This window comes from Oryctolagus cuniculus, chromosome 7, assembly GCF_964237555.1.
Source record: "Oryctolagus cuniculus chromosome 7, mOryCun1.1, whole genome shotgun sequence".
NCBI classification, from domain to species: domain Eukaryota; kingdom Metazoa; phylum Chordata; class Mammalia; order Lagomorpha; family Leporidae; genus Oryctolagus; species Oryctolagus cuniculus.
Window position 1 is genome coordinate 144,691,511 of NC_091438.1, and position 18,807 is coordinate 144,710,317.

At 54.5% G+C, this 18,807-nt stretch overlaps 1 protein-coding gene and 1 long non-coding RNA gene across 10 annotated transcripts; one reads left to right on the forward strand and one right to left on the reverse strand.

The window, feature by feature from the left end:
- Window positions 1-6,059: 6,059 nt before the first annotated feature.
- Window positions 6,060-17,762, reverse strand: PIGV (phosphatidylinositol glycan anchor biosynthesis class V). Of its 9 annotated transcripts, none has more exons than XM_051856805.2 (5): window positions 17,171-17,351; window positions 14,118-14,259; window positions 11,101-11,177; window positions 8,079-9,200; window positions 6,060-6,845 (listed from the first exon to the last, which is right to left on the reverse strand). In XM_051856805.2, the coding sequence occupies exons 1-5, from the start codon at window positions 17,279-17,281 to the stop codon at window positions 6,564-6,566; spliced, it is 1,734 nt and encodes a 577-aa protein (XP_051712765.1). In that variant the 5' UTR covers window positions 17,282-17,351; the 3' UTR covers window positions 6,060-6,563. The 9 variants fall into 9 exon arrangements, with proteins under 9 accessions (XP_051712765.1, XP_051712764.1, XP_051712770.1 ...); XM_051856804.2 differs by having other exon boundaries at window positions 11,032-11,177; XM_051856810.2 differs by lacking the exons at window positions 11,101-11,177; window positions 17,171-17,351 and adding an exon at window positions 17,358-17,762.
- Window positions 17,763-17,974: 212 nt separating this feature from the next.
- Window positions 17,975-18,562, forward strand: LOC138850705 (uncharacterized). The gene is made up of 2 exons (XR_011390824.1): window positions 17,975-18,109; window positions 18,332-18,562. It is a non-coding gene; the product is annotated as an uncharacterized lncRNA (long non-coding RNA).
- The last annotated feature ends 245 nt before the right edge of the window (window positions 18,563-18,807 follow it).

The following is an 18,807-nucleotide window of genomic DNA, read 5'->3' on the forward strand; positions in this document are numbered from 1 at the left end:
TATCACAGAGGCAGCAGCAGACAGCAGGAAGGAGCATCCGCAGCTCCCGGGGCTGCGGGAACCAAGGAAGATTGGGAACTGTAAGGCGAAGAAACTTGGAGGGCCCTGCAGAGCTGAAACTCAGACCTCTAAGCCTGGTGCTGGAGTCTCTGCGTGGGACACCACAGGGCTGGTTTTGCAATTGTTGGATGAAAATACCAAGTGGATTCAGCTGCGGCAACAGGCAGGCTCTGCTGCTGGGGGCCCGCAAGAGTAATTGTTAGGGTGCCTCTGGCAGGAACAGGAAGCGAGTGGAAGGAGCAAGTCCCGTCTTCTCCTTCCTCTGGCCTCGCTATCTCCCTCTAGTGGACAGAGCCAAGCACGCAGCCCAGTGACAGAAACGGGATTTGCGTTTGTCCCAGCTCTGGTATCTCACAACAGGAAGTAGAAGGGTGGGTTTGGAAGTGAGAGAAAATAGCTAGTACAGAAGTCTTTATACAGTCTCCCAAGAAAGGTGAGAATTTAGCCACAACGGCTGGGGCAGTGCCAACGCAAAGCCAGGAGTCAGGAGCTTCTTCCAGGTCTTCCCACACAGGTGCAGGGGCCCAAGGACCTAGGTCATCCTCCACTGCTTTCCCAGGCCATAGCAGAGAGCTGGATCAGAAGTAGAGCAGCCGGGTCTCAAACTGGTGCCCATATGGAATGCCGGCACTGCAAGCGGCGGCTTTACCCAGTACGCCACACAGACTGTTGGCTTCTGATTGGCTCAGCTCCAGCCATGGCAGCCATCTGGGGCGAGAACCAGGGGATGGAAAACCTCTCTCTCTCTGCCTCTGCCTCTCTGGAACTCTGCCTTTCAAATAAAAAGACTGCTGTAGGAACCTCTCTCTCTGTCTCTGTCTCTCTCTGCCTCTCCTTCTCTCTCTGTAACTCTTTCAAATTAAAAATTAAATATTAAAAAAAAAAAAAAACACAAAGAATCCAGCAGTCTGGAGCTCCTTCAGGGTCTCCCACAAGGGTCCAAAGACTTGGGCCATCTTCTGCTGCTTTCCCAGGCCATAGCAGAGAGCTGGATTGGAAGTGGAGCAGCTGGGACTCGAACCAGTGCCCATATGGAATGCTGGTGCCACAGGCGGCGCTTCACCCGCTACGCCACAGCGCCGGCCCCATGAAAGCATTTTAAATGTATTTTAAGATGCACACACACAGCCTTTGACCAGCTGAGATTTAAAACAACCTTAGGGCCCCATGCAATCCGCAGCAGGAAGTGGCTGGTGACGGCAGAGCTTTCTCCACGCAGCCGTTCCTCCCCGAAGCCCGTTTAGATGTGGCCATGAGGGATCAGCAACCAGGAAGAGCTTCTGAGTGGGAGCTTCAGGGAGCTACGGGGAACAATGGCCAGAGGCCCCTGCTCCACAAATCAGGCAGGGCCGAGGGCTTTGCCCCCTGCCTCTTGGACCTCTCCCCACTTGGCTTTTCCGAAAGGGGTCAGAGCTGAGGTTGTCCTTCTCTTGCTCCACAGTGAACACTGGGTGTTTGTGAAATGAGCGAGACTGAGCGGGCTGTAGTGACTGGGGGCGTGTGGGGGAGCGCTGAGTACACTCTGTGAGGAGAAACCCGTGTTGGCTCAGAGGCACACTTGGACACACAGCCATGTTCGTGTCTTCTTGAGCCCACAGCAGACTTCACTTCCTAGTAGGGCTGCCACATTTACCAGATGAAAGTATAGGGGGCCTGGCGCTGTGGCGTAGTGGGTAAAGCCACCTGCAGTGCTGGCATCCCATATGGATGCCAGTTCGAGTCCCAGCTGCTCCACTTCTGATCCAGCTCTCTGCTATGGCCTGGGAAAGCAGTAGAGGATGGCCCAAATCCTTGTGCCCCTGCACCCATGTGGAAGACCTGGAAGAAGCTCCTGGCTTCAGATCAGCACAGCTTTGGCTGTTGCAGCCAACTGGAGAGTGAACCAGCAGATGGAAGACCTCTCCTTCTCTCTCTATGTAACTCTTTCAAATAAATAAATCAAAAAAAAAAAAAAAAAAAAAGAAAGAAAATATAGGAGAGGGCAAGCATCATGGCACAGCAGGCTGAGCTGTTACCTGTGATGTCAGCATCCCAATAGGGCACCAGTTCAAGTCCCGGCTGCTCCACTTCCTATCCAGCTCCCTGCTGATGCACCTGAGAAGGCGTCAGAGGATGGCCCCAGGAGTGCTAGGTCCTCTGACACCCATGTGGGAGACCCAGATGAGGCTCCTGGCTCCTGGCCTTGGCCTGGCCAGCCCAGGCCATGGTGGCCTCTTGGGGAGTGAACTAGAAGATCCCTCTCTCTATTCCCCCCTCTCTCTTTCTATAACTCTGCCTCCAGATAAAAAAAAATACATAAATATTTTAAAAAGCAAAAATAAATAACTGTGTGGAGATAGTATTTTTTTAAAAGTCGGCACTTGCTCAGTAGACGTAACTTCTTTCTTCCAGATATTTCCGATTCACAGTCGATTGAATGCACAGATGTGGAGCTCAAGGACGCGGATGCTTGGAGACTGCGCGGCTCAGAGCTTCGAGCTCGCACGCAGCAGAGCTGAGCTTGGGGCTGGTTTCAAACACGGCGTCTCGGAATGGTAGCACCTCTGCTTCCGGCCTTAGCTTTCAACCCCTGCCTACCCTCCAGAGCCCAGCTCCGCTACTGGGTCATTTCAGGGACCCCAGGTGGCAAGGACCTGCCGCCCCGTGTGGGTTTGGAGTACCTGCTTACGTTTCCCTAAGTGTACAAGAAAACAGTTGTCTCTGGTGAGAAGGCCAAGCAGAGGGGCACTGAGCAGGAAGCCTGTTCTTCACTCTGCAGGATGCCTCTCCTCTTCCTAGGTTCGCGGTTCTGTGTCTGCCAGCCACTGAGACAGTCATCTGTTAGGAGGCAGAGCTGAGACGGCGCAGTCCCCTGCAGCGGGCCCAAAGAATCAGTTTTCAATTCCTTGAGCCTGTACACAAGGCATTTTCAGATGAAGGGGAGGAACTGTTCAAAACAAACAAAAAGGGAGTGACTTTTTTTCCAGGAGGACTGGTAAAGGCATGCCAAACACCTCATCTCCTCCCACCTCCATTAGAGAACAAAAAGCTTCGGGCAGGCCGGTGAAGGTCTGGTTTCTGTTTTAGCAGGGTCTCAGAAGGAAATGACTTCTCTGAAACCGTAGACGCCCAACCCAGCTGCGGCATTGTTAGACCTCAGGGTAAACAGGAAGCTTCCTGCCTCGGCCCTTCATGTCCCTCTCCCAGACTGAGACTGTTCAAGGATGGTAAAAGGACAGCTGCCGGCCATAAAACCGGCCCATTCCTTAGATCCCTAGAAAGCAGCAACCGATCTCCAAGGTTGCAGAGAAAACGGCAACAGCTACTGCCCTGACTGTCCGAGGCGCGACCACCTAGCCCGGGCCCCAGGCCTTGGAATCGCTTGTTTTGGGGGACGATGAGATACAGCACAAAGGCTGTGCTGAGACCGCCACGGCAGGGAAATCGCGCCTACCCTATGCAGCTTGAGTCGCCTTTTCCAGTAGGGAACACTCTGTCCTCATTATGTCCCAACACCAGGCAAAGAGGAGCCTCCGAGAGCAAAGAACCTCACGCTGCTAAGGGAGAGCTGGGATGGGACCCCCAGCTCCCCTGCATGGGGTGGGGGCAGGGGAGGCCTGGGACTTGCAGCTGTTGCTGAGGGAGAGAGCGGTGCGACCAGCGGGAGGGACACTAGGGCAGGGGTGATAAGCTTTTGCCAACAAGGGCACTCAGTGTCTTGGCAGGAGACAGAAGGCTGTCCCCCCGACTCCGTGTATGTTTTCAGAAGCAATTGACTCTGGACCAAACTCTCAGCTGTGCTGGTGCTGCGGGGAGGGCCGGGAGACGCCGGCTGGCTGGGCTGAGCGCACTGTCCAACACAGGGTGCTGGGGCTCAGCCAGGAGCTGCCCTTTGGCTGGCAAGTTGCGCTTTCTGTCATGGTTGGTCGGAGGGAGTGTGGCCAAGATTCCAGTTCTCAGGACTCCCAGAAGCTGCTCATGATTGTCCATCTGTTTTGAAGAGCTTCTGCCGAGTGGAATTTTTGGCTCAAATGGGAACGAGAGGTGATGAGACAAAGCCGAACTCTTACCTGACTCAAGGGATGGACAAAAACAGCCCAGCAGGGTCAAGGTCTCACTGCACTTACTGTGCCTATCCGAGGGGCCTGGGGGCAGGCAGAATATCTGGTTTACGGACTGGTGCTGCCACGTTGGCTGCTCTGACCTGGGTCTACCAATCAAGCAGGCACAAGCTCTTGGGATGCCAGGAAAACCTGTCACCTTAGGAAACTGACGCAGGACAGAACGCCTTACCGCCAGATGTCCCTGCGTCCCCCCCAAACGGAAGATGACGTCAGTCACTCCTCAGTGCTGTATCGAGGTGGAGGGCGAGTTTTTTCTAACTGCCGAAAGCAGAACTGGAGACACTTTCTCCTGATACCACGTGTTTAAGCCTCTACCTAAGTGTTTAGACAGATGATTCTGTTGTTTAAGCATCTGAAAGGGAACTACAAAAGATTCTATAGCTCACCACTACCTGCTAGTAATAGTATCATTTAATTAGATAATGAAGGGGCCAATGCTGTGGCTTGGTAGGTCACCACTGTGGTGCCGGCATCCCATATGGGCGCCAGTTTGAGTCCCAGCTGCTCAACTTCCATCCAGCTCCCTGCTAATGTGCCTGGGAAAACAGAAGACAGCCCAAGTCCTTGGGCTTCTGCTCCCTCATGAGAGACCTGGAAGAAGCTCCTGGCTTTGGACGGCCCCGTTCCTAGCCGTTGTGGCCATTTGGGGAGTGAACCAGCAGATGAAAAATTCTCTCTCTGTAACTCTGCCTTTCAAATAAATAAGTAAATCTTAAAAAAAAATTGGGGGGCTGACACTGTGGCACAGTGGGTTAACGCCCTGGCCTGAAGCACCGGCATCCCATATGGGTGCCAGTTTGAGTCCTGGCTGCTCCTCTTCCAATCTAGCTCTCTGCCAGATGGCCCAAGTCTTTGGGCCCCTACACCCACGTGGGAGACCCGGAGGAAACTCCTGGCTCCTGGCTCCAGATCGGCGCAGCTCCGGCCATTGCGGCCATCTATGGAGTGAACCAGCAGATGGAAGACCTTGCTCTCTGTCTCTACCTCTCTCTGTAACTCTGTCTTTCAAATAAATATTAAAAAAAAAAAAAAAAAAAAAACTGGTGTTGGCAATTTAAAAAATAGATAATAAAATATCATTTCCCCTATTTTTTTTAAAGATTTATTTTATTTATTTGAAAGACAGAGTTACAGAGAGGTAAAGAGAGAGGAAGGTCTTCCATCTGCTGGTTCACTCCCCAGATGGCTGCAATAGCCAGAGCTGTGTCGATCCAAAGCCAGGAGTCAGGAGCTTCTTCCTGGTCTCCCACGCAGGTGCAGGGGCCCAAGGACTTGGGCCATCTTCCACTGCCCTCCCAGGCCACAGCAGAGAGCTGGATTGGAAGAGGAGCAGCCAGGACTAGAACCGGCACCCATATGGGATGCCAGCGCTTCAGGCCAGGGCGTTAACCCACTGTGCCACAGCACCGGCCCCATTTCCCATTTTTAGAGGCTCTGAAAACCCTCCCCCCAGGTCACACACCAGAATCTGGGGCTCCTGCAGCATTCTTACCCTTTTTACCCCAGGTAATCCAAATTCTTTTTTTTTTTTTTTTTTACAGGCAGAGTGGACAGTGAGAGAGAGAGACAGAGAGAAAGGTCTTCCTTTGCCGTTGGTTCACCCTCCAATGGCCGCCACGGCCGGTGCGCTATGGCCGGTGCACCGCACTGATCCGAAGGCAGGAGCCAGGTGCTTCTCCTGGTCTCCCATGGGGTGCAGGGCCCAAGCACTTGGGCCATCCTCCACTGTACTCCCGGGCCACAGCAGAGAGCTGGCCTGGAAGAGGGGCAACCGGGACAGAATCCGGCGCCCCGACTGGGACTAGAACCCGGTGTGCCGGCGCTGCAAGGCGGAGGATTAGCCTATTGAGCCACGCCACCAGCCCCAAATTCTTTTAATAATTCATTTACTGCATGTGTAATAAAAAGTTGTTTAATTTGCTTGTTTTTGTAAAATTTTTTCATATAAATAAACGCATAATTCATGGGAAAAAATAATCAGAAACAATGTCCATTTAGAAAAGATGTTATTACAGCCACTCCACAGTTCAGGCCTGCACCACGCGTATGGACTGGCACCAACAGCTAGAGCTTTTGATGAAGTTTGCATTTACATTGATCAGGGATCAGCAATAGGTTTAGCGCTGTCTTCACTATGCTGGCTCAAGACAGATTCAGGTGTGTGCTTCAAACTTGAAATAAGGTCTCCTCACGTAGAGCCCAAACGGTCACTCTAAAACCTGCCCTGACCAGCGCCAGAAGGGGCTCTCGAGTGACTCCCACTTCTCAAATTCCTACCCAGCATCAGGGCGTGAGAGGGCTCGAACCGTCACGACTGCCAGCAGCGCAGGCACGCCCCATGTACAGTCTGACTTTCAGGTCTCTGGGTTAAGCCTCCAGCATGGCCCTTCGGAGTCCAGGTCAAGTCCAAGGCAGGAAGTTGCAATGCAGGAGTAGTCCCAGGAGCCAGTAAGTCAGGAAGTAGCCTAGAATGTAGCGTGTGACTGGAGAACAGGTTTTCCAGTTGTACAAAAGTCCCACGATAGAATTTCTGGGGACCATCTGTCCTGGTGGGAAGTCCCCCGCAGGAGGCTTCCATGGCACAGTCTCCTGGGATCTCAACAGTGGCTCTTGATCCTGAAGCAAGTGGGCTGGAAACCAGTACATGATAGGAGTGGAGGAGCCCAAAAACCTGGTGAGAACCTAGAAATCATAAGAGGAAAACCCACAGATTTACTGGATGGTCACTGACTCAAACTGGACCAGCCTGGAGGCTGCTTCTGCTGGGTGAGTGATGGCCTCACGACTAGGAATGTTGCGCTAGGCTGGAAAAGCCTTCAGCAGAGCTTACGATCTGCCTCATAAAGACACGTGTAACAACAGCCAGGCTACCACCATCTTCCAAACATGGCTGTGGACTCATTACCAAAATGGGCCAATCAGCATTAAAAACTCTACAGCGTTTAATTTTAGCCCAGGGCCTGGACTCAACTCTAGATGTGACTTGAGAGCTTGGGAACCCAAGGTGGTTGCCTTAGCCCATAGGGATGGCCAAGGAGAGGGAGAGAAGAAGGGGGCCCTGGGATTGAACACTGTCCCTGCTAGGGGAGCCCAGAGCCACGTCTCCAAATGGCCTCCCTCATCTAACCTGTGCTGGCAGGCACTCTGGTAGCTAATCCAGCTACCAACACAGCTCAGAGAACATCACAGTCAGGTGTGCCTCCAGGAGGCAGAAACTGCGAGAGAGACCAGCAGGGGCACAAAGAACTTCCTCAGGGTCATGCTGAAACCGACCACAGCCAAGAACAGAAAGTCAGGTCTAACTCCCCGTCCCTCTATCACAGCCCCCCCGACCCGACACCCCCTCTGAACACTGGGCGGCTGCTTGGGCTCAGAGGACCTCTCCGAGGCTCATTCAAGAAGCCAGCAAGGGGACGGTTACACACTAGGCAGGTGCCAGAGACAGACGCTGGGCTGCTTCTTGAGGCTCGACTGCATTAGGTCCCGTCATCACCCTGTGTCTTGGCCCCTCCACTGCTTCTCGACGCTGGCGCCTCACACCGCTCTGCCACCCAACACTCCCCTGCTTCTTAAACGGAAAACTCCTACGTTCTCTTCAGGACACAGGTAATAAGATGCCTTCCTCAGTGCCTCGTGGGTTCACATCTCCCTCTTTGCTGCCACAAAACCTGAGTGTTTTTAAAATCTCCCAACAGCAACCCCTCTCATCCTCCTGTACCGTGACTTTACCTGTCAAATGTCTGCCGTTATATACCACAAGACCCACTAGGGCTTCAATTTTCTTACTCATGTTCCATCTGGCATGAAGAAAACCCCTAAATAGCTGCTGAATGATAAAACCAGCGACGGGTCACCCACGTGGGGGCCGGCTCGGCCTGCTGCACGCCCCCCCCCCCCCCGAGGGGCCCAGCGCACCTGGACGTGCATGCACAGCCATCCGAACAGCAGCAGCACTGACGCGTGCACCACGTACACAAACACCTGAGGACTGAGGAATCCGGCATCCGGCTTCTCGAGGCTCTCACTATTCTTGATCCTTCGAAGGCCAAGTGTAAGGCAGAGCCAAGGGTGGGTGGTCACGTATGTCCAAGCTGCCCAGGCAACCAGAAAAGCCGCTGGTGCAGCCAGTAGAAAATTGGGCAGCTGCTTGAGCTCATAGTACCTCAAAAAGCCAACATTCCAGTAGACATCCTGGATATAGCTGTATACTAGGGGAAGGTCCCAGGAACACCAAGGGGGCTCGTGTCCCCCTGCAATCCGATAGCCCTTGTCTGTGGCCAGCTGCACCAAGGGCTTAGGGATGGGGAGGACTGTGCCTGGCAGGCAGAACTGGCTGTAGGCATAATACTGAAAGAGCGCGAAGGGAAGGCTGACTGTGAGCACGGACAGCAGCACGGAGGCCCCCAGCTTACAAAGCTGTCTCGGCAGACTCCGCACCCCCAGAGCAGAGCAGAAGCCTCGGCACTGAGAGTGCACGAGGAAGCCAGCGCTGACCAGCCCGTTGGAGCGGACGCTGGTGGCAAGGGCGAAGAGGAGTCCGCTCGTCCAGACCCGGCCCCGCTCCAGCTGCCCCATGGCACTGAAGGTCAGGAGAGCAAACAAAGCTTCCGAGTAGCCGGCCGCCAGGAAGACGCTGGCGGGGCTGAGGCAGAAGAGCAGCGCTGCACACAAGGCCTGGCGGGGACAGTGCAGCACCTGACAGCCCAGGTCATGCAGTGCGACTGCGGCCAGCACAGAGAACAAGGAATTGAGCAGTGCTACTGAAATCAGCAGGCAACTGCGCAGGCTCAGGAACCCCCGCAGGGGTCTCAGCACTTCAGTCCCCAGCAGCAGGGCCAAGGGGAAGCCAGGGAAGAAGGCGAAGTTGTGCTCATAGAGGTAACCGTGCTCGGCAATGAACAGGAAGTGCTCAGCATCCCAGCGAGACAGGCCGCCCAGGAGACCTTCCACAAACTGGTCCACGCAGCCCGAGGGGGCCAGGCGAGGAGGAGCGAACGCTTCGGCGTGGTGATCTGGGATGATGGCATTGAAGAGAGCCTGTGGGGTAAAGGAGAATCAGGATGTTAACTGAAAGAAAATAATAATTACCATTTAATAAAATGAGGAAGAACAGACTTGTTGGGGGGAGGATGATGAGCTTGAGTCTGGATTAGTTAGCTTTGTGTTCCTGTCATGTAAAAGTCAACTGGATGGGCCCAGCACTGTGGCTTAATGGGTTAAGCCGCTGCCTGCAATGCCAGCATCCCATATAGGTGCTGGTTCAAGTTCTGGCTGCTCCACTTCTGATCCAGCCCCTTGGTAATGCACCTGGGAAAGCAGCAGCAGATGGCCCAACTCCTTGGGAATCTGTACCCATGTGGGAGACCAGATGAAGTTCCGGGCTTCTGCTTGGCCCAGCCCTGGTCATTGTGGCCATTTGGGTAGTGAACCAGCAGACAGATCTCTCTCACCTTCTGTCTGTAACTGCCTTTCAAATAAATAAATCTCGAAAAAAAAAAAAAAGTTGATTGGACAATGAGAGATAGGAGTCTTTGAGTCAGAAGAGAGATCAGGGCTACAGACATAAGTTTGGGAGTCATAAGTGCATAGACAGAATTAAATAATTTCTATTTACTTATAGATAAAGTGGGAGAGAGAGAGAAATCTTCTATCCATTTATTCATTACCCAAATGGCCACAAAAGCCAGGGCTCAGCCAGGCCAAAGCCCGGAGGCTGGATCTCCATCTGGGTCTTCCACTGAGATGCCAGGGACTCAAGTACTTGAGCCACCACCAGCTGTTTCCCAGGCACATTAGCAGGGAGCCGGATCAGAAACAGAGCAGCCAGGACGAACTAGAACTCCCACATGGGGTGCTGCTGTGCCACCACACACACTCTGAACACACGGACAGATTTAAGGGCGTGAAACTGATCGGGATCACCTGAGGAATAGATGAAGAAAACATCTAGGCGTTGGCACTATAGCGTATCGGGTAAGGCAACCGCCTGCAGTGCCGACATCCCAATTTCCCATATGGGCGCTGGTTCGAGTCCTGGCTGCTCCACTTCTGATCCAGCTCTCTGCTATGGCCTGGGAAAGCAGAAGATGCTCCAAGTCCCTGGGCCCCTGCACCCACGTGGGAGACCCGGAGGAAGCTCCTGGCTCCTGGCTTTGGATCGGCAAAGCTCCGGCTGTTGTAGCTATTTGGGGAGTGAACCAGCAGTTGGAAGACCTCTCTCTCTACCTGTGCCTCTCTGTAACTCCTTCAAATACATAAATCTTGAAGAGGAGGAGGAGGAAGAGGAGGAAGAGGAAGAAGAAGACATCTGAGAACTGAACCCTGGCCGGCGCCACGGCTCAATAGGCTAATCCTCCGCCTTGCGGCGCCGGCACACTGGGTTCTAGTCCTGGTCGGGGCGCCGGATTCTGTCCCAGTTGCCCCTCTTCCAGGCCAGCTCTCTGCTGTGGCCAGGGAGTGCAGTGGAAGATGGCCTAAGTCCTTGGGCCCTGCACCCCATGGGAGACCAGGATAAGTACTTGGCTCCTGCCATCGGATCAGCGCGGTGCGCCGGCCGCAGCATGCCAGCCGCGGAGGCCATTGGAGGGTGAACCAACGGCAAAGGAAGACCTTTCTCTCTGTCTCTCTCTCTCACTGTCCACTCTGCCTGTCAAAAAAAAAAACAAAAACAAAAAAAACAAAAAACACTGAACCCTGAACATGTCAACATTTAGTGGCCAGAAAGTGGGTGAGGATCCAGCAATGATGCAAAATAAAGGAACAGTCAGTGAGGACGGGGAAACCCAGATCAGCCAAGTGAAGCAATGGAAGGAGCGATTTTGCTCCACGCTGCTGACAGGTCAAGTTAAGATGCGGACTGAAAACTGACCACTGGATTTAGCAGTGTGGAGGTCACTGGTGAATCTGGCAGAAGCCATTCGGTGGAGTGGAGACGAACCTGCCTGCACTGGGTACAGCAGAGGGCAGATGAAGGGAACTGCAGACAGTGCGTGCACACGGCTTTGAGGAGTTTGGCTGTAAAGGAGAGTGGAGAAATGTGGTCAGCAATGAGGGTCAAGGGAAAGTTTGCTCTTGAAAGGTAAGAGGTAAGTGTGTGCCAGTGAGGAGAACCCCTGCAAGCATGCGGAGACGGGGAGAATGATGCCGTCTGCTGCAGAGGGGGAGGGGCAGGCCCGAGCAAGAGGACGGCAGTGCAGTCAAGCCCCAGAGGGAAGGCACAGAGGGCAGCAGGCTGAGGGAGGAGGTGGCCATCAGAAAGTCTCTTCTAATGCCTTCTGTTTTTCTGAGTTTTCATTCAAAGTGAGTATCGAGAAAAAGTTGTTACCAATTTGAGGAAAGAGGAAAACTGTTTAAAGTAAGTCAACTTATGCCCTTTGTTCCCAGCATGGGCTGTGGAATTACCCAGGGAGTCTGAAAAAATACTGATACCTGGTCTCTCCTCTAGCGTTAATGATTTAAACAGAATGGGGTACAGCCTGGGCACTGGAATTTTTTTTTAAGATTTTATTTATTTATTCGCGAGGAAGAGTTACAGACAGGGAGCTTCTTCCAGGTCTCCCACGTGGGTGCAGAGGCCCAAGCACTTGGCCCATCTTCCACTGCTTTCCCAGGCCAGAAACAGAGAGCTGGATGGGAAGAGCAGCAGCCGGAACATGAGGTAGCGCCCACACGGGTTGCTGGAGCCGCAGGGAGAGGCTTAGCCTACTATGCCACAGTGCTGGTCCCTGGGCATTGGAATTCTTAAAAAACTCCCCCAAGGTGATTCTGATCAACAGAAAAATTTGAGAGAATGGGAAAGTTAATGAACTAAAGCAATATGGTAAGACTGCCAGAAAGCACTTGGCTTAGTGATCTTGAATAAAAAGATGAGTTGGTACAGCTGGGTGTTCTTCTCTGGGTGGACGCAGACATAGGGTAGGCAGGTAACTGGATTCAGCCAAGGTCAGGCTTTTGTATTGTGAATAAGACACCAGAAGCGGGTGCAAGAGACAGTACGTATGCCTGGAAACGACAGACCTGGAGTTTCAGCTGGCTCCGAAGTGGAGGTACAGCCATGCGGCTGGTGAGGGACGGTGAAATGGTGGCAGGATCAATGCATTATAAATCCTGAGAAGGTGGAAGAATGGTTAGAACTAGGTACCAGAGGAGGTGAGCTGTAAACACAAGGAGATAGTAGCCGGAGAAAGCGATGCCTGAAATTGAGATTAGCATCACCAGCATCCCATATCAGAGTGCTGGTTATAGTCCCGCTGGTGCACCTGGAAGGGGGAAGATGCTGGCCCAAGACCCACATGGAGTTCCTGGCTCCTGGCTTCAGCCTGGCCCAGACCTGGCTGTTACAGCCACTTGGGGAGTGAACCACACGATGGAAGATCTCTGTCTATCCTTCACTTTCTGCCACCCTGCCTTTCAAATAAATAAATAAATAAATCTTTCCAAAACAACTGAGCTTTGGTAGGGGTTGGGAATATAGAGAATGATGAGAACAAGAGCAACAGAAGAGAACAGGATAAGGAAATTGGAGACCAGGGCACCAGATCCATCATCTTCATCAATACTGAAACCACTAAAAAATCAACAGAAGCATTGCTGGAAAGAGCTACAGTGAACCGGAGCTAAAGCCTTCAAGGAAGAGCTGTGAGTGACAGACAAGAGGACAACAATGAAGGTGCCTCAGAATACAATCTGATGGCATAAGCTTTAAAGCTGGAAGCGGGGTGGAGAGAGGACGTGAGAATGAAATAGCACTTCCTATTACACAAATGTCTTTGTGCCCCATTCGACTGTCAGCTTCCTAACAGTAAAAAGCTCATGACTTTTTACACTTACCATGTAGCACAAGTCTTAGAGCACTACAGGTAGTTACAGTCTTGGTGGTTGGGCAAATGCACTGTTTCCAACAGCCTCATATGAATGAGAACCCGGCTGTCCCGGCCTCACAGCCCACGTGCGGACTCGCAGAACTGCTCCTGTGGCTCTCCAGTAACTCAGCTCACGCCGGTTTGGAGCCATCGCGGAGTCAGGCTCCTCCCTAGCCTGGCAACAGGAGCACGTTTTTTTAAGGCTCTTTATCTTTTTGGTCAGTTTCCTTATCTCAGGCCACTTCAAACAATGAAAGCAAATGGGTTGGAGTGACAATCACAGATAACAGCCCTAGGCTCCAACTTGAAAACACTGTTTAACTAAACCTGGAACCCAGCAGGGGGAGGAGGGAAGGAAGGAGCTTTCCAGGAAGGAAGCAGCCCTGAGCGTCGGAGAGCTAGGTCTTGGTAAGAGGCACAGAGCTACGTTCATATAGCATCTCTGTGGGGTACACACCATTCAACACTATTCATGCACTCAAGAACATAAACTGAGGACATACTAAGGAAGAGACACTTGGTAAGACACTGAGGAATTCAAATGGATGTGAAGTTTGATTAAAATACATATTAAGGGAGTTGCAAAAGGGCAGCTGCACTGGGGACTGCGTGTGGGTGAGGCAGCGAGGGGACACTCACCGCTGAAGAACACCCATGGCGGTCATCCCACGTGCACGGGGCCACCCCCCACACTCGGCTGGCTGGCACAGGGCTCAGTCTCCTGTAAGCATGTCCAGGGTGATGCTCTGAGCTGTCACACCCTAAAGGCCTGATTACAGACTGTCAGGGTCTGTGTAAAGATCAGTAGCTCAGGAGCAGGGAACACTAGGGTCTAACTTTGGTGCTTCTCCACCTCACTAAGTGGCTTTGGGAAAGTCACTTAGCCTTTATGGGTCTCTGCGGGGTAAAACAGGTGTAAGTAAATCAAGGTACTAACAAGATCCCTGCCCACTTTCCAACTATAAAGTCTGTGCCTCTATGATTCCAGCCACGGCGGGGCACACCTGGGAGGTGACAGTAGATGGGGACTGCTTTTTGTGCTGGAGCAGACACGCAGCCCGGGCGTGCTCAGGACGGAAGATCAGACACTGACCTGCAGCACCAGAGTCAGAACACGGCAGCTGACCGCAAACCGCAGCACCTCTCTCCGGGACGGGTCCAGGGGCCACATCCTGTAACCACCAGGAATCCAGCAGTGTGGCTACCAGCACTGAGCTCCCTCGGCCTCCCAAACTCTACAACCAAGAAGGAAAAGGTCACACGCGGGCCGAGGGCAAACCACTGAGAAAATCCTTCACAGGAAGCTCCCCCTTCAGTGTTCCTGCAGCACAGCTAACCGGGCAACTGCCCAGATGACGGGAGGCAGAGGGCACCCCTGGGTGTCACTCAGGGGCATTGTGCACGTCAGGGGAGTTCCACACAGAGAAGCATGAGGCTGGACTGCTAAGCTCTCAGAACTTGAGACGGCTGAGCTCCTCTGCAGGAACCGCAGGGCGTAGTTCAAGTCCAGACTGCCACTTGCCAGTTCTCAGTCTCTCGGAGCCTCAGGTCTCTGTATAAAACAGGATCAGACCCCTCCCTGCAACTTCTCAAAGTTGTCATGCTGGTGAAATGGACTCGAGTGTGCAGAGCCACACAAATCCACGCTGCGGCTGCTGTTATCTGGCGAGCGCCCTCTCCCTCATGCCCAGAATAATACACGAGCTCCCAAACCAGACTCCCAAAAGTGGGGCACAGGACTGTTCCGGAAGACCACAATGACTGCACGCTCGAGCCCAGCTCTCTGATGTGTGTTCAGCTGGTCTGTAAAATTAAGTGGAGAAGGAAAAGAAAACCGCCACTCAGCAGGACTTCGGCCAGCTCACATGGCTAAAACAAACCTAGGGGGAAGACCGAGCCGACTACCAGATGGAGAAAACTCACTTCCCGCCTCTCTGTCACCACGGCAGCAACTATCAACAACTGCAAAGCCAGTCCGAGGCAAGGAATGACCTTTAGGACATTGCTAACAACTCCTTAAGAAACAGCAATAGTTCCTGCAGAATTTTGGAACGTCGGCCTGGGAAGCGAGGAAGGAGGGAAAGAGCACCACAGGCAGCCACTGACAGGGGGTGAGTAACTGTTCCTAAAAGAAAAACTATTCAGGGGCTGGCGCTGTGGCGTGGCGGGGTAAGTTGCTGCCTGTGATGCCAGCACCCTGTGAGCGCCTGCTGGAGTCCCGGCTGCTCCACTTCCCAGCTAATGCACCTGGGAAACCAGAGAAAGATGGTCCAAATACTTGGGACCCTGCCACCCACGTGGGAGCCCCCGGCTTCCGTCCTCCTGGCCCAGCCCCGGCAGTTGAGGCCATCTGGGGAGTGAACCAGTGGATGGAAGCTCTCTTTGTCTAACTCTGCCTTTCAAACAAATAAATCTTTAAAAAAAAAAAAAATTAAAGTAGGAAATTTAACAAGAGGGCTGGAAAACTCTTCTTACCTGGCCAGTCCCCACCGAACCTTTGGCTATTACTTGCCTGAGCAGTGCTTCCCTGGTCCTCACTAGCCTACGTGCTAGGCTCTGGCTGCCCTCCGCCTCGACCTCTGTATTGCCAGCGTTTATTTAAGTGGCCTGTGAGGGCTCGGCCTCCCCCACGCACAGGCTTCCTGCGTTCCAAACCAGTGGCACGGGCAGAACACAGTATCACCAGTTCACTCACTCGATATAAAACCACCGCTCCAAGTATTCCTCCCACACATCTCAAGTGAAGAGCAAGGCGACAGAAGTCACAAGCCACAAGAAAATGCAACTTCCCCAGACGGGCGGTGGGCGAGGGAAGCAGTACTCCTTCCTGGGCACGAGAGGGCGCCCGCGGCTCACGCCAGCACCAGGAGGCCTGGAGGAAGGGAGAGGCCGCCGACTCCACGCCGCTTGGCTCAGGAAAATTCAGTTCCAAGGCAGCTTCTGAGAACCCCCGAGGAGCCGGCAGTCTGTGCACGCACCCAACACGTCCAGCCTCTGGCTCGCTGAGCCGGGAGGAATCACAGAAAGCAGCCGTCCTCAGCCTCGCACGGCTGCGCCTGCTCTCTCACGGGTGCACTCACTCCCAGTCCTTCGGGTCCCACCCACACGCAGAGAAGCTGGGATCAGAAAGCACTTAACCCACCTCTGCCCCTGGCCCAAACCCGCATTCCTCCTCTGTCCGGAGCCAACCTCTAGCCTCAGCGCCCACCTTAGGCTCGTGGCCCCTACCTAGCTTACACGTGACCCAAATAAAAGCGAAAGCAAGCCAGTCAATTCTCCGTCTCAGCTCCTCGCCAAGCTCGCCTCCCGACAACCCTTCGGCCAATTCGCAGATCGCTTTTAACTGGCAGATCCCCTGGTTTCACTCCTTCATTTTCCCGTGAGATGAACAGGCCCCGGCGAGCCCATCAGACACCGCGAGGCAGGTATAATTACCATCGCCATTTTATGGATGTGAACACTGAGGCTCACTAGGGTCAAGTGCCACACCCAAGGCTGCCTAAACAGAGTCGTGGGTCTTGTTTCTGTGAACCTCATGGTGCCGGCACTCACGCCCCGCCAGACTCCAGGGCTACAGCCCAGGCCCCCCACAGCCTGGCCCAGTGCTGCCTCCAAGCCCGCTCTTGCTGGGTGCGCTGAGGGCGGACGGCCCTAGCTCAGAACTCGGGAAAGCCTGTCGCACTGGGGGCCTGGACCCTCTGTGGGTCAAGCTGCTTAGGCCAGGGTCGTCAGGGCCAGAGGCCTCGAGGGCGCTCGCCGTCAGGGGCCGCCCTCCGCCAGCCCTGTGGTGTCCGAAGCCCCTTCTCCGTCCGCTCCTTCCGGACACAGTCCCTAATGGGCACCGGGCAACCAAGCTCACCCCAAAGCCAAGGCCCAGGGGCTACTCCCGTGGGAGCGCGCCGGCCCCGGACAGGCAAGAGGGCCGGAAGCAGGCGAGGGCGCGGGGCCGTCAAAGGAAGAGGCGGCGCCGGAGGCCGCTATGGCGGAGGGGCGGGGCTCCCCGTTCCACCGCGGCCTCCGCCTCATTTCTCTCGGCCTCCGTTGACAGCTTCGCCTTCCCCCCAGAACTCCAGGGCTCCAAACCCGGCGCCGGGAGCTCAGCGTCACTCCGTCCCAACCTCCCCAGCGGGGCCAGAGCCGCAACACCTCCATCCGGGATCCGAGCGGCCTGCGCACGCGCGCTGGCTCCACCGACGGCAGCCCCGCCCCGCTCCTGCCCGGACTCCAAGCTGCCCCGCCTCCCGCCGAGGCGGCCATGTTGACTCCGAGCGAGCGGGGCGGGGAGCGCGGCACCTTCCCGCCGTGGTGACACCTGAAGAGTTCTCTCTCGCACCTCCCCCCGCCGTCAGTTCGTGCGCAGAGGCTGTGTCCCGGAGTCCATGTCCTGGCCCCAGTTCCACCCCTCAACCGTTCACTGAGCCGGGGCGCTTGTAGTTGGAGGCTGCCCTATGGCTTCGTCCCAGAAGGCAGAGTCGCGATTTCCCTGCTGTCGGGCTACAACAGCTCAGCATAGAACCTGGCAGCCGATGGGAGTTCTCTGGACAGTAAAAGAAAAGCCTTCTTGGGGTTTCTGCGGCCAGCGGCGGCACCCCGCGTCCTGGGCGCCAAGAAAGTGGGGGGATCCCCTGGACTTTCCCCTCGTCCAGCCGCCCGGGACCTTTCTGTCCTACTTGGGTCGTCAGCCCCATCTCCGGTGACTAAAGAGCGCGGCTGGGAAGCCTCAGAGAACACCCCCCAGGGCCCCTTTCTCCTCCTTCACGCAGGAAGTGGGGCCAAAAAAAAAAAAAAAAAAAAAAAACTAACTCAACAAAAGCGGCTGTTTGGGAGGAGCAGTCAGTTGGTACCCCTGTAACGGAAACTGTTAGAACGACTTTGCACCCTCCTTAAAGGAAACAGATAATAAATCCTTCCCCGTTGGTGGATTTCTTGTTTCTCGGGATTCCAGAGCCTTCTGTGGTTTCAGTTATCTGCCGGGGTCTGGGCGAGCCTCTGGCCCCAGCGAGCTGGCTGAGGGAGGGCCTTATCTGTGGCCACAGCCACTCCTGTGGGTGGGAACCGAGAGATCTCTCCAGGCTATCTCTCCAGGCAAGGAAAACCGGCCCACCTCGGTGCTGGGTGGGGGGCAGGGTCTGCCTTTCGGGTACTTTAGACCACATTTCGGGCGAGCCCTAAACTGCCTTCGGTCGGCGTTGTGTGGGGGGTGGGTTAAGCACAAACCACATTTTGGCCCTTGCCTGCGGGGAAGGGGAAGAAGGCAGGTTGGTGGGCGCTTCCCCCAGGTTTTCAGCGACAAGCTCGTGTTCGCAGCTCCAGAAACCTGTGCGTGAAACAGCCAGAGCCTGGGGCACACTTGCGCCTGGCGCCCACGGTTGTGATTCGGGATCTCTGGACGTGCAGGAGGCAGCAAGCAGCGGACTCTGCCAAGGCAGAACGGAGACAGGAGCTGCCCTTGTCCTGTGGATTCACGAGGGAAAAAGATACGCACCCCGGGGCTCCCTGTGTCCACACAAAATTCCTAACTAAATCTGTTTGCAAAAAGGCCAGGAGTCTGTCTGTGACAAGTCAGAATGTCTTCTAAAGTCCCGGGGGTCACCCTTCGGGGGAGAACGCGGCCAGGCCATCAGCCCCACTTCCCTACGCTTCTCCTTCCTCCCTTCTCTGCTTCCCAACCCCCTCCTCTTCCGCTCTGTTTCCTGTTTCATTTTCTGGCTCCTGCACCGACAGGAAAACAAGGAAGTGGAATCTTTTGCTCTCAAAGCCCTGGCTCCCGGCTCTGCAGGTTT

Excerpts from the sequence above, each read along its gene's own strand:
- PIGV (XM_051856804.2), bottom strand. The coding sequence starts at position 17,281 with ATGGCCGCCTCGGCGGGAGGCGGGGCAGCTTGGAGTCCGGGCAGGAGC. Across the intron at positions 11,178-14,117 it reads TTCTGACTCTGGTGCTGCAG|CCAAACTCCTCAAAGCCGTG; the intron begins GTCAGTGTCTGA and ends TCTCCTTTACAG. Across the intron at positions 9,201-11,031 it reads CCACACTGCTAAATCCAGTG|GCTCTCTTCAATGCCATCAT; the intron begins GTCAGTTTTCAG and ends TTTACCCCACAG.